General features: G+C 36.6%; 2 protein-coding genes across 2 annotated transcripts; both read right to left on the bottom strand.

Moving 5' to 3' along the window:
- Positions 1 to 565: 565 nt before the first annotated feature.
- Positions 566 to 1876, bottom strand: LOC124845486 (putative serine/threonine-protein kinase PBL21). Its single transcript, XM_088097243.1, has 2 exons — positions 1091 to 1876; positions 566 to 1009 (listed from the first exon to the last, which is right to left on the bottom strand). The coding sequence occupies exons 1-2, from the start codon at positions 1874 to 1876 to the stop codon at positions 731 to 733; spliced, it is 1065 nt and encodes a 354-aa protein (XP_087953369.1). The 3' UTR covers positions 566 to 730.
- Positions 1877 to 6019: 4143 nt separating this feature from the next.
- On the bottom strand, positions 6020 to 8592 carry LOC124845490 (putative 12-oxophytodienoate reductase 11). The gene is made up of 5 exons (XM_047322593.2): positions 7651 to 8592; positions 7437 to 7577; positions 7176 to 7306; positions 6857 to 7033; positions 6020 to 6680 (listed from the first exon to the last, which is right to left on the bottom strand). Exons 1-5 carry the CDS (start codon positions 7743 to 7745, stop codon positions 6091 to 6093), a joined length of 1134 nt encoding a protein of 377 aa, XP_047178549.1. The 5' UTR covers positions 7746 to 8592; the 3' UTR covers positions 6020 to 6090.
- Positions 8593 to 15444: the final 6852 nt, after the last annotated feature.

The following is a 15444-nucleotide window of genomic DNA, read 5'->3' as shown; positions in this document are numbered from 1 at the left end:
TTGAAATTAATTAGTTTAAAATCACATGGACAAAAAGTAGTTCACAGGTTTAAATGTTTTAATTTTTGGAATCGTAAAGTTTTAAATGATTTTGGTAAAATTCATTTTTTATTTTAGTCCATAGAGTTGATAATGAATTTGGTTACGTATAGATATCTCTTAAAAACATATACATGTGAACTTTAAAAAATCTCCGTATATCTATGAGTATCAGTGAATATTTTAAAAAAAATTAAAAATATAAAAAATATAATATAAATTTAATTTAATAAAATATAAATTAAATTTTAATTTTAATCTAATATAAATTAATAAAATATAAATTAAATGTTAATTTTAATGTTTTAGATAACGGATAAATGTGATGGATAATATGATATTATACTCAATATATTTATAAATGGGTATTAAAATGTCTCTTATTCATAGCTAACAGACACTGATATATACTAACAATCTAACGCACATTTTATTTATAAAGACGAAAATCTTTTACATTTGTTATCTTTTTTATTTTTACTTTTAATTCCTATAATAATTACTTAATTTTGTTTGGATCTGTGAAATTAGAAAGTGAAAGGAAATGATTGAGAAGATAGAAGTAGAAGCAAGAAAAAACGATTGACAAGGGAGTAAAATAAAATAAGAAAGTTAATAAAAATATTTAGAAAATAAAATAAAAGAAGAAGAAGATGATGAATATATTACAGGGAGGAAAAGATGCTGAATTCTAGTGTGGGTCTGTTTGGGTATCGGATGGTGAGAGTGATTGGCGTGGTGGGCTAGCGCTGCGTTGGCGGTGCCTGGAGACTTCAGAGACACTTTCAGAGGCAAGGTACTCCAACGCAACGACAATGTCACTTATGGGGGGACGAAGATTGGGTTGCTCCTGGAGGCACATTGCAGTGATAGCAATCGCATTCTGCAAACAGCGTAAAGGGTAGTTTCCTTCCAGAAGAGGGTCAACAATCTGCGTAACCTTTCTCCGGTCGCTCAAATATGGCCGAGCCTGGAATCACAGAACACACCGCATGCGTATAAGAACAATAATATAACTTATAATATAGACGAAGAAACTCATATCATTTACCCATGCAACCAGGCTTTGCTCCCGATGTTTCCTAGTGACATCCATGGCCTTCCGTCCGGTGATCAGCTCGAGCAAGACGACGCCAAAGCAGTAGATATCAGATTTAAGAGTTAATTTGCCACTCATGGCATACTCCGGGGCGCAGTACCCATATGTTCCCATGACTCTGGTGGAAACATGGGTATTGTCTCCAACGGGTCCTAGCTTCGCAAGCCCAAAGTCGGAAAGTTTTGGGTGCAGATTGCTGTCTAGCAAGATGTTGGCAGATTTCAAGTCCCGGTAGATAACAGGAGGATTCGCTATACAGTGTAGATACTGGAGTCCCCTCGCAGCCCCCACCCCAATCATCAGTCGAGTTCTCCAACTCAGTGGTTTCTTCTCTGAGAGATGTTGTTCCAGGCTTCCCATGGGCATGTATTCGTATACCAAAAGCCTTTGATCCCCATGGGTGCAGTAGCCATACAATTTAACAAGATTTGAATGGTGTAGGAGGCTCAACATAAGAACCTCCGTCACAAATTCCCGATTACCCTGATGAGTTTCACCATCTAGACGTAATTGTTTTATGGCCACAAGCTGTCCTGTAGAGAGACGACCCTTGTACACCTTTCCGAAACCTCCTTCCCCGATCAAGTTCTCTTCGTTAAAACCCTTCGCCGCCGCTGCAAGCTCGCGAAAACTGTAACTCGTTGCAGCCGCTCTCTTTACCTTTGTCTTTGAGTTTGACCCTAAACTGCTCTCGATGCCCACATCCTTCCGACGAGTACCAGAACAAAAGCAGTTCATCCCTCTCTCCCTTAAATCACATCAATCTCTCTCCGTGTGTGTCTCTATCTCTATATAAATGTAACATAACACAAACCATTCTCCTCCATTCTTAAATCATCGTATACAATATTGTCTATGTCTGCCCCTTCACGCCAATTTTGGAACACTAATTTTGGCGCATGCCAACTGCACCACACTAACTATATCCATATTAACGCATTGATAACCATTTTCTCCTTTCTTTAGCCCAATGACAACGCCTCTCTCTTTATGTATACATATAGTAATAATAATAATAATAATAAAGGACTGCGATATGTTGAGAACGTAAAATTGATAATGTTTTGTAAACTACAGGTGTCAGTGTTCAATTCGTTTAATTTCAATAAATTTATTTAAAAGAAAACCGATTAGAAAAAGGATTGAGGGGTTAAAATGTGTTTATTCCGAAAGTATCCTTATACGTGAAGTACTGTCTTCATTTGAGGGTTTTTATTTTTACTTTTTCTCTCTTCATTTTGTGCATATCTTCCTTGGTCAATCTCCCTCGCTGGTGTGTTGTAAGTGTGCCCTTATCTCTCCATTTTAGGTTTTTGATCGATCTTCGTCGACGATTCAAGATCTGAGCGTTGTGTGCAATGGATTTCACCGTTGACATTGGTTCTTCAAAGAAGGTAAGAACTTGAATGCGTTCCCGAATTCTTATTTTGGCGTTGGTTATTGGTTTTGGAATGTGATGGTCAATTTATTTGTTTGTTTATTTCGTAAGAAGAAGTATACTTTTTGTGCAGTTGTTTGTTCGTCATTCAATGAAAAGCAAGTTTGTTGGTACATTGAATGAACTAGTGAGTGAGGAGCACAAGTCAATCATTTCGAAGACGCCATTTAGATTGTTTTTAGAACTTAAGAAAAATGTTAAAATTAGTAGGAATATTTTGAGCGAATTATTGATTAGATGGGTTGATGAGACTGGTTGTTTTTGTTTCGGAGAAAGACTTGTGGAATTCAAGTCCATTGATGTATGTTTGAGTTTATGGTTGAGTTTAGTTGGTGAGAATATTAAATTAAAGGAAAAGCAACTTAGAGAAAGTGATTGTCGCAAGTACTTTGGTGATGGAAAGCAAGAATTGCAGTTCATATATGATTTCCTTAAGAAAAAACATAAGAAGTTGCCTTCAGTACATTTTTGTAGCTTGTACATTTTGGTTGGAATTTGTGAAGTGTTGTTTCCTAATTGTAGCAAAACTGTCTTCCCAATTATGTTTGAAATTGTTGATAGAATAAGTGATTTGGGTAATTATTGTTGGGGTCGTATAGTGTATCATTATCTATTTAGGAGTTTATGCAAAGCTTCTATAGCGTGAAAGAAAGGAGAAGGTGCGAGCAATGTGTATGTGGATGGTTGTGTTTACGTGTTGTAGGTAAATGTTGTACATTGATTGTTTGTTGGTATTGAATTCCAAGTACTACTTATATCCCGTGTGATGTATTTGCAGGTTTGGTTTTGTGATCGTTTTATTCCTTCTCATGTTCGTGTAGAGAAGTACCCTAGACTTTTACATTGGATTAATATAAATGTGGGAGACAAGTTCATCAAACGTGCTATGGAGAGGGGTGTGGTATGTACTTCGTTGTCCATATAAAATTAGTTTGAATGAATGACTTTGTACAATGCTATTTTGGGTTAAATTTCATATGCTTGATGATTACGGTGCATCAAGCAAAGAAATTAGTGAGTCGATTGCGAAAGCATCCGTGAATACAATGGAGAGGATTTGAAGGATGAAAATAAGGCAAGACGCAAAAGCAAACACAGAAAAGCAATTATGGCTGCTTTAGATGATTAAGATACTTTAATTGAAGAACTTAAAGAAGAGTTAATTGAATTGGAGGCTGAGTTGGTGGAAGAGAAGAATAAAGATGATGGTGGTTACAGACATGATGGTGGTTACTTCACACCTTGTGCAGTAGAGGACTTTGACAATGACTATGCAAGGGAGGGAGGAGTCCCAAACTTTGACAACCATGAAAGTGTTATAAAGGACAGAGGATGACGTAAGCGTTACAAAAGTAGAGTTTGTAGAACTCCGTACACAGGATATAGTCTAAAACTTGATTGATTTGTGTAATTAGTTAACAGTGTAGTATTGTTATATGTTATAATGTATGGATACTTTTAAATGTATGAGAAGAATTTTAATGAATTTTAATGAAGACATTGGTTAATGCAATTGTGTATATTATGTTCGTTTGATTTGTCATTGTGTAGTATTATTTAGGATTTATCTTTAGTGTGGTTGGAGAACCTAATGTGGTAGGAAGACCCCCTAAGGGTGTTATTAGGATGATAGTGGGGGGTCCTGGTGCTTTGGACAGAGGTCTAAGTCCATGGTAATCGATTACCTATTTCTGGTAATCGATTACCAGGGGAAATAGTCATATTTGTACTGGAAGTCAAGCCCTGCTCCCCAACTGTGGTAACTGTGCTCCCCAACCATTGGATGCAGGGTGTGTGTCATGGTTGAGTGTGTCCGCACCAAGATATCCAAACTTTGGACAGCCCTTTGTGTGGGAAGACCCCCTAAGGGTGCCTTTGGTCATTAGTGGAGGGGGGGGGGGGGGGGGGTCCTTGGGCTTGGACACAACTGAGGGCCTTGGGTAATCGATTACCTATTTCTGGTATCGATTATTAGGGGAAATAGTCATATTTGTACTAGAAGTCAAGCCCTGCTCCCCAGTTGTGGTAACTGTGCTGCCCAACCATTGGATGCAGGGTGTGTGTCATGGTTGAGTGTGTCCGCACCAAGATATCCGAACTTTGGACAACCCTTTGTGTGGGGAAGACCCCCTAAGAGTGCCTTTGGCCATCAGTGGAGGGGGGGTGGGGTTCCTTGGGCTTGGACACAGTTGAGGGCCTTGGGTAATCGATTACCTATTCCTGGTAATCGATTACCAGGGGAAATAGTCATATTTGTACTGGAAGTCAAGCCCTGCTCCCCAGCTGTGGTCACTGTGCTCCCCAAAGTTATTTTAGGTAAGTCGTCATTGTGTTTTCTGGAGTAATAAAATATGTAGTTCGACGGTTATTTAGTACTGAAAATATCATTGATTAATTAAAACATTATTCATTTAGTTACCAACTTTACAATACAAATAAGTTTAACGACAAAATGACAAGTTCTTGAAAATGAAAAATTACATTAATTTGTAGAAAGATATCCTATCTATGAAGTTGGATTTCCATCAAAGCGATTGCTGATGTTGTTGAGGTTGCATTCCACGTTTCGAACACGATTTTCAATTGTGTCAAATCTATCGGCCACAAACATGCGGAGGTGTTTGATTTCGTTCATAACTTCAGTCAATGTTATAGACGATGTGCACCTCCCCGATGTGTGCAGAAATCCAACGTCCACGTCGCTGGTGTGTGCAGAAAACCAATCTCCACCTCGCCGATGTGTGCAAAACAACAAAACCTTGCCAGAAATACCGCTTAATAAACCACCGAGGAACCTCGCCACACACACTCTACGAAACAACACCCTAATCCAAAATAGGGACACCCACAATACGGGTGTTTCTCAAGAGTGTTGTAGCTGCAGAGAGACTTCAGAAAAGTCCAAAACTAAGAAAGAAGAATACTCAAACCGTCAAAAGGATTTTTGAAATATTTTTTCTCCCAAAAATGCCCCCCTAGACAAGCAGTTCCATTTAAAAAAACAACTAATGAATACGCGACATCTAACGTTGTCAAATAGTTGGTAAATATATATTGTCAAAAAAACATAATAATAAATATAGAGTTTTCCTCAAGCCGATTAAATTTTCCAGGTAATGGTTACTTGATATTTTATCAATAATTTTGTTTCAACTTTCAAAATATAATGAAATATCCTCTGAGTTATACCTTGATTATTGTATCTAAAGGTTGACATATATAATTATTAATATCAGGTATGTAACTTAACTGTTAAATTAATATATTACTAAAGAAAGTAGCTAGTTTTAAGGACTTATTACACAATGTTTGTTTCTCGTTATTAAAAAGTGTTTTCTGTTTTTAAAAACAAGATAACTAAAGGACATGTATGTTAACATATAGTTTCATTGTTGAACTCATTCAAGCCCTTATATAAAGACGTAAACTTAGAAAAGAGAAAATGACAAAGAAAAACAGTAGAACAATAAACTTAGAACCTTATATGATACAAACATACGTAGCCCTTAAGTAATTATATATGGTGAAGAAAAGGATAATCCGTGTATCCAATAACAGGGTGATGCGTGTAAAAGGTGGTGGGATCGGGTTCGTTTAACTCAGCATCCAATTCAAATCTTGCGGGGAGATCTGGATTGGCCAAAAAGAGGCGTCCATAAGCGATCAAATCGGCGGCGCCGCTAGATATAGCCTCGTTTCCCTCACTCCTATCGTAACCACCAGCCACAATAAAAGTCCCCTTGAAGGCCTTCCTTATTGGTGTTAGTGACCATTTGGTGTGAAACTTATCGAATTGTGTTACCATCCTGGGCTCGATCAAGTGAATATACAGAATCCCCACTTCACTCAATGACTGAGCCATGTATTGGCCCAATGCCTGAGGGTTAGAGTCTCCGCAATCGTTATAATCAGCAAATGGCGAGAGCCTAATCCCAACCTTATCAACTCCGATCTCATCGGCCACTGCCTTCACCACTTGCAGTGGGAAGCGGCAACGGTTTTCTAAGCTACCTCCGTATTCGTCATCTCTGTCGTTCACCTCGTCCTTCAGAAACTGCTCCAGTAAGTACCCGTTCCCTCCGTGTATCTCCACTCCATCAAAACCTGCACGTATGTCAACAACATCAAACAACAAATACTAACATCACCCCGAAAATATATAGATAAAGTAGAAATCATCTAAAGAAACTCTATTAGACCGATGGAGTAGATGGTGTTATGTATTTTTTATAAAATGATGATGATTGAGAGTCGAATATCACAATCAAACGTATACTTGCCCGCTTCGATGGCATTTTTAGCTGCAATGACGAAGTCATTGACAAGCTCGGGGACTTCATCGGTTCTCACCCGGCGAGGAGTTGTGTATCTATCAGCTGTTGCTTTATTATTGCCAATATCCTTACGAAGTCGCTTCTCTGTGCTTGATATCGGGGCTTCGCCATCCGGTTGATATTCTACAGTTGTATACAAATAAATTCATAATTAATCAGCGTAATCTGTGTTCTTTATCAAAACATAAACTTACCTTTTTAGTAAAAAAATTTAGGATGTTATAATAAGAGAAATTTTATCAATTTTGAAGAGTGGAAAGTATACGAGAGTTAGAGACTCTTCCGGCGTGCCAAAGTTGACAAAAGAAAATAGCTCCCTTCTCATGAACAGCGCTCACAATGGGTTTCCAAGCTTCCAGCTGTTCTCTTGTCCAAATTCCAGGTGTGTTAGGGTACCTTTGGTTTGGACAAATAGAATCCAGCCACGCATAAGGATTAGAACGACCACCGTAGAATAGAAGATAGAGTATGTGTGATCCAGATATACGAGGATATGAAACATGGTAAATTAGTGAAGAATATGTACCCCTGTGCTGTAGGAGAGACACCGGAGGCCTCCCCAATCAAGAAGCCACCCTTAGTAGCTCTCTGAGAATAATATAGAACAGCATGCGACTGAGCGACGAAGTTGTAAGACCTCGATCGTGTTAAGGGTGCCAACACTATCCTGCACAGGATAAAAAATCATGATTAGCAAGCATATGCGCACTCATCGATTGAGAAAAGAAAGTGAAGGGTACCTGTGGGATAGATCGAAATTCCCCATCTTGTATGGGTTGAGCAAGGGTATAACCTCTCTTTCATCCACTTCTTTTCTTTCTTCTTTCTTGCTCATGTCCACGCTCCTCCCACTTGCAACCACATTGATTTCAAAATTTGTATGATTTTAATACCATATTCTTCCTTATTATAAAATCCGTTCTTTTCCTATCCTATCACAATTTCAGCGGTCATCCTCACTAATGTATCTGGTCACATAGAGTCCCTGTAAGCTGACTCGTGTATCTGTCCAAAATATTCATTTGACACGCTGCTTTATTATTTTAATTAAAATGCTATGAAAAACGGTCGGTTATAAAAAACTTAGTATCCTTTGAAATTGAAGGGTTTGGCTGAAAATTTTTCATTCCCACTGTGTTGTCGTGAGATTAAAAAAGATAACTGATTTTCTTCCAGCATTTAAGGCTTTGATTCTTCTCGGGAAAGATGGATTTTTGAGCAAGTAGAAAATTATCACACTTTGGTAAAGTAGGATGTGGAGTAAAAAATGTGCAAGGATGCTTTCCTTTGAGAAGCCATCAAAATTCATATTATGAACCTTGTCAAGTGGTTCAGCCGGAATCTCGAGTTGAGTGGCCGGGCTGCCAAGAGAGAGCTTCTTCCAAAGAACAGTCGGGCTCCCAAAGTATATTGATCGGGCTGTTGCGGTCTTTGAGCAGGGTTGCCAAGATGCTGAAGTCTTTGAGCAGAGTTCGTACAAGATTGGACTCAGCTCCTTAGGGTGGTCGAGCTTTTCCCAGCCAGGATTGTCGAGTTGACACAGTAAAAGAGTTGGACATAAATTGGTTTTAGTAAAAGAGGAAAGCATTAGTTTAACTATGTATATTTGTCTTCGTGTGTCACTTCAATTCAATGATTGCTCTTTAGATGCATTGTTTTTATCCTCATAAATTATTATTTCATTCCAACTTCTCACATTTAATGCTTTCATGAGCAAGATTTACTTATCATAGAATTATGTTTTTATGCAATATTGAAATAAATTATCTTAACTTAATACCAATTTTTGTTCCTAATTTTGTTAGTTTTGTTCAAAGTGGTTCTTCTATTTTTGAGTTATTTAGAGTGGTCTCATGTTTTATAAAAATGGTTCATATTTGTCCTTTTTGCTGACGATGTTAAAAAGGCTAACGGTGTAATGTCCACCTAAGTCAATAGTGAATGAGTTGTCCGATTATTCATTACGTGGCAAGCTCAGGTCAATTGACATGTAAATGTCATGTTTATTGATGTGGAAATGTTAAAAGTTAAAGTTATTGGGTAAAAGGAAAGAATAAGGGTTTGTAATTGAAGAGGGTTAGGGTTCGTGGAAGTTCTTCCTTGAATTGAGTAAAGTCGTTGTGGCGAGATAGGTATAACTTCTTCCCAAGGTTGTTCTTCTTGTTCCAATACATAAGATAAAGGAATTTCTCATTCCTCACATGGTGGTAGTTGGAGGGGAGGTGTGATAATCCCTATTTGTAACTGTGGTGATATTGTTGTAACCAAAATGGCCAGAACTACAAAGAATGGCTAGTGGACAATTTTGGGGATGTCGTCATTACAAGGTTTTATGAATACCATTTTCACTTTATGTGTATTGGATTTATGTGTTGATACATTTCCTGACTTTGAAGTTATTTTAGTGAGTAACATGGTGATCTTCAAATAGGATGTCTTGTAACTTTTTCAAGTGGTGTTCTGAAGAAAACCTTGATGAAATAGATCTACAATTGTCAGGCAAAGGAGGAGGATACATGATTTGGAAAATTTAGTGAAATTATTGAATAAAAGGATAAAATTCTTAGTTGGAGTTGTGTGTGTTGGTATTGTGCTGAACATTTTGATATTGTGGTTCTGTTTAGGTTGATGTTGTTAGGTGGGCAATGTGGTCGTATCTTATAAAATTCTTAGCTGGAGTTGTGTGTGTTGGTATTGCGTTGAACATTTTGATATTGTGGTTCTGTTTAGGTTGATGTTGTTAGGTGGGCAATGTGGTTGTATCTTTTGTTCATGTAATGTTGAGGTGAATGTTTAGATTCATGTGTTTAGGTGATTTTTGTAGGTTCATGTAATGGATGATGCATGACTCTATGTTATAATGAGTTCAAATGAAGAATCTGATTTCGTTATGGATTGTTCAATTTATTCTCCCTTTTAATTAAAAAATGTGCAATGTGGTCCCAAATGTATACGAACATGATACATATGAAGGATACTTGACATAATATAGTAATAGTAGTGGTAGAAATGGTAATATAAATCATTTAATATCATAAGATTATGACGTAATAAAATAATAATATTATAAGAAAAGCACCATCAAAGTGCTTAATATCAATACATAATTAAAATGCATAATATTAGTACATATACACCATCAAAGTACTTAATTACAGTTGATCAAATTACATCACCATCAAAGTACATAATTAAAGTGGTTAATATCAGTATAAATTACATCCAAATTTTTCCCAATGAAAGTAAATCAAATTACATCTAAGGAGTTTTTCTTCTGATATCTAACTTGTTCCTTCTCATTAGTGGACTTAACTTTGGAATGGATTCTTGAGTTGGCTGTAGTGGTTGAGGGGATTAGAGACCCGATGGCTGTGATGTAGAGGGAATTGAGGACTTCGTGGTTGTGATGGTACAGGAGATTGGGTACTTGGTGGTTGTGATGGTTATGTGATGTCAGGACATAAGGGACAGTGATTTTTGTTGTACCCAACTTTACAGTAGATATTACACTTCTTTCTATGGCCACCGACACTCATTTAGGTCTCATCCCTAGTTAGCTCTCATGCCTCCAACTTTTGTTTTTTCTTTAGCCTTCCACGCAACTTCCTCTTAAACGGTGCCAATACATCTAGGAAGCTTGTTGTTTCCCACAACAGGTGGCCATTTACATGATAAATGATTGAGGCATATGTCTCTTCATATGTGGATCTTTTGAACCAACTTGGAATAAAATTTTGTGGGTCTATATTTGAGTAGTTCATTGTTGCAATTGCATGACAACAAGGGATCCCACTAATCATACACTTCCTATAGTTACATTGTTCATTGTCAAGGTCCACTGTGAACTTGTTCCCAATGACTGAAACGTGCTTAACCTCAAAGATCTTTTATGCAGACCAGCTGAAAGAAATAAAGGACATGAACATAAATAAAAAATGGACATGAACATAAATGAGAATTGGATATGAACATAAATGAGAATATTTCCTTGGGATCCAATATCTTGATAAATTTGATTCATTGTCTAGTCTCTTTTTAATCTTTGGGCAGATGGAGAAATCCATAGATGCCACATTGGTTATGTTCGTGGCCTATTGCTTCATGAGATAAAGTTTGATCTCCTCCAGGATGGTGATAATGAGTTTTCCTTTAGCATGAACAATAAGACTGTTGAAAACTTCACTCATGTTGTTATCAAGGGTAACACACTGCTTGAGTTATGAACCGAGATCTTGACTGATACCTATTACAAAAAAGTAAGGAAAATGGGTTACCATACACGAGTTTCGTTAATGTGCATGTAAGGAAAAAAGTGTACCTCGGAGGAATAAATATGACGTATTTATATAATTTTACATTTACTTCTCCAATATTGAGCATTTCTCTCTTTCAAGCCTGGGGGTACATGCTTGTAGCAACCCTCCACATCAGATTCTTCAATATCTGACCAGAAAATATTTTCCTAAAGTTTGCATACACGTTCCTCATGCAGAATCTTTGTTCTGCCCAGGCAAAAGTTTATGGATAGTTGGCACCAACCCTTGTCCACATCAATTTACTAATCAGACAGACATACATCTATTACAATGCATGAAGTAAAAACTAATCAAAGCATTGTACGTACCTTTTGTTGGTCAAACATCCACGTGCATGACCCACACACTTCATTACTCCCAAGGTCTTCAACCAATAACTGTAAAAACCACATCCAAGTGTCTTTATTCTCGACTTCAACTACTGCATTTGCTGGTGGTAACATCTGCTCATTTGAATCCCTAGCAACAGTAGCAAGCAGCTCTCCCTTATACTTACCTTTCAAAACACACACATCTAAACAGGTCTATAACTCACAAAACTATCCTTACAAGCTTCCAGACAAACATAAAATCTTTGGAAGATTGAGTCACCATTATCACTATCTACTTTAACCTTACCTGTTGACCTTGGGTTACACCTCAACAACTCATGTGCACAGTCATAAATCCTTCTAAATTGTTCTTTAAAGTCACCTTCAAATTGACTTGAGGCCATTAACTTTGTCCTTCATGCTTTAGAAATTGAAACATTGGTATTTCATTTCCTTAATGCTTAAGAACGTATCACATTCACCCTTAAATTAGGATTGTCTTGTAAATACCTATCTAATTTTTCACTCAACCACTTACTATTCATCATTTTAATGTTAAATTATCTACCGCAAGTACGAGTATCAGCTATTTTCCTTAATTGCCAAATTTTGTGTGATGACAAAAACCCATAGTAAGCTACCCGTGGACACTTACATTGGCCACCCATGTCTCTCACCCTTATTCTACATTTATCATTTTTCACAAACTTTAGAGCCCTCCAAGAATGAACAACATAGCTTCTAATGGCCTCCTTGAATTCATCCTTATCTGTAAATGTAGTCTCAACTTGTCATCTGTAATCTGCCATTGACTTTTGTTTTCAATATATAGGAAATAGACCACGACTTGGTCTATCCTCATTGTCATACTCCTCACTTACATTATTTTCTAGAGTTAACAGGAATTTAGAATCTCATTCATCATTTGACAAGCCCCTACCATGTCCTTTTGGTTCAATACCACTCTCTTCAGCCCTATATTCTTCATCACTCTCATGTACCTCCAAACCAATACAAACATCTTTTGCCTACTCCACGCACTCATCACCACTAAGATGATCCATATGTGTTTCATCCTCACTGCCCAGTTCAACTTATTCCTTATTGTCCACTCCACCCTTTGTCTTTAGCAACTCACCCTCAGTCACCAACTCAGCATCATTTTGCACGTCCACCTCAGCCTCTGTGTGCACCCCCACTTCAACACATTCAACTGCTCCTTCCTCAACCTTCTTTTTGTGCTTCAAGTTCATCATCACATTTCCTTCATCACCAGCCTCAACATGTGCCAAATCTCCAACCCTGCTACCCTCACCACTCTCTAAGGTCCTTGACAAAGATAAAGAATTTGATTGACAAAATTTTCTACAACTTTAAGGGTTTTGGGAATCAGGTTTTTGGGGTTTCGGGCTTTTAGGATTTGAGGGTTTTGGGGTTTCGAGGATTTAAGGTTTCTAGGTTACGGGGTTTAAGGGTTTCTGGGTTTCAAGGTTTCAGGGTTTTGAGGTTTCAAGGTTACGGGGTTTCAAGGTTTTAGGTTTTTAGGATTCATGGTTTCAGCGTTTCAGTGTTTCGGGGTTTCAAGATTTAAGAGTTTCAAGGTTTTAGTTTTTTGAGGTTTCGGGGTTTCAGGGTTTCGAAGTTTTATGATTTCACGATTTTAGGGTTTCAGGGTTTCAGTGATTTAGGGGTCCAGGGTTCAGTCTTTTAAGGTTTCAGAGTTTTAGGGTTTCAGAATTTCAGGGTTTCGGGGTTTTAGTGTTTCGGGGTTTTAGGGTTTCGGGCTTCAGGGTTTCGGAGTTTCAAAGTTTCAAAGTTTCAAGCTTTTGGAGTTTTAGGGTTTCGGGACTTTAGGGTTCGGGGTTCAGGGTTTCGAGGTTTCAATGATTTGAGGTTTCATGGTACCGAGGTTTTAAAGCTTAAGGGTTTTAGTGTTCGAGGTTTTAAGGTTTTAGGGTTTCAATTTTTTCATGGTTTCACGGTTTCAAGGTTTTAGGGTTTCAAGGTTTCAAATTTTTCGAGTTTCAGGGATTCATCCCGAAACCTTGAAACCTCGAAACCTTTATACCCTATACCACGAAACCCTAAAACTTTGAATGCTAAAATCCTAACAGTTCGTAAACCCTGAAAATCTGAAATCGTGCAACCCCGAAACCCCAAAACCCTGAAATCCCGAAACCAAAAAATCCTAAAACCACGAAACCCTAAAACCACAAAATCCTAAAATCTTGAAGCCCTAAAACCCCAAAACCATGAAACTCTGAAAACCTGAAACCTCAAAACCTTGAAACCCTGAAACCTTGAAACCCCGAAACTTTAAAACCTTGAAACCTTAAAACCTTGAAACCCGAAAATTCTTAAATCTTAAAACCTCGAAATTCTAAAACCCGAAAGCTCGAAACCCTGAAACACTTAAACCTTAAAGTCCACAAAATCTAAAATCCTGAAATCCCGAAACCCCGAAATCTTGAAACTCATAAACCCTAAAATCTTGAAACTCTGAAACTCGGTAACCCCATATGCCTCAAACCCTGAAACTTTGAAATCCCAAAACCCTGAAACTCCAAAATTCTTAAATCCTGAAATCACGCAATCCCGAAATCCCGTAACCCAAAACTCCAAAACCTTAAAACTCTAAAACACCGAAACCCCGACACTCACAAACCCTACAACCCTAAAACACTGAAAGCCTAAAATCCTGAGACCCTGAGACTGTGAAACCATGAAACTCCAAAATCCTAAAACCCTGAAACACTGTAACCCGAAACCCTAAAACTCCAAAACCCCAAAATCCAAAATTACTTAACGTTTGAAACCCCAAAACTACGAAATCCTGAAATCTGAAAACTCCATAAACCCTTAAACTCTAAAATCCTAAAACATCGAAACCCTAAAAGGTTGAAACTTCGTAATCCTGAAAATCCAAAACAGAAATCCCAATCCCCTTAAATCCTAAAACCCTTAAACCTTAAATTCCTGAAACTTTAAACCCGAAATAGTTATTACAAATTATTGTTATGTTTAAAATATAAGTTTAAAAGACATTAAATTGTTGTTGTTAATATATATTCAATTATTATTGTTAATATATATTCAATTGTTATTAATGTATATTAAGTTGTTGGTGTTAATATAAATTAAATTGTTATGGTTAATTTGTGCTAAATTGTTGTGGTCAATAGATATTAAATTGTTGTAGTTAATACATATGTTGTGAATGGAATTTTATGATCTATATTTTAAGTATGAAAATTTAATGATTAAAGATAATTCATAATTTAAAGGTGACAAGAATACGAGCGGCTTTAATTTGAGATTAATTTGAGAGGTACTGTGGCGAATATCTCTCAAATTAATGGAACTATGCGGAAGATTCTTAGTCAGATAATGATGTAGTATTAATGAACTTTAATATAAAATCTTAATTAAAATCTTGGTTTTCTAAAAATTGATGAATGAATTAATTAATTCATTAAATAGTTATATTGATTGAAAGCATTGTGTAAGATGATTTTTTTTTATATAAGTAGTTACATTTATTGTTTTTGATTTTAGATTTATCATTATTTTTATTGTTAGTGATGACTATGGTCTCCTAAATAAATTATGTGGGTATATATGATATTGAGGAATAAAATTTACAATTTTGGAGAGAATACTTTCTAAGTTTTTGAAGAATTTTTACTTTCTAACGCATGTGTCAATTTATGCAACGGAGATCAACTTATAACAGTTTCATTTTTAATCTATTTGAACTTAAATAAGTTTAAAAAACATGTTTTGAATTGTATTCTATAGTTAATAATATTTTATTGAATTAAATATATTTTTATTCTTTGATGTAAAATTAGAAAGATTTATATTTCAAATTTTGATATATTTTTATCTTTAAACATTAAAAATGAAA

Source organism: Vigna umbellata, chromosome 1 (assembly GCF_029865625.1).
Source record: "Vigna umbellata cultivar VRB3 chromosome 1, Vumbellata_1.0, whole genome shotgun sequence".
NCBI lineage: Eukaryota > Viridiplantae > Streptophyta > Magnoliopsida > Fabales > Fabaceae > Vigna > Vigna umbellata.
Note: the sequence above shows the minus strand (reverse complement) of the source record. Positions and strands in the feature narration are given on the sequence as shown.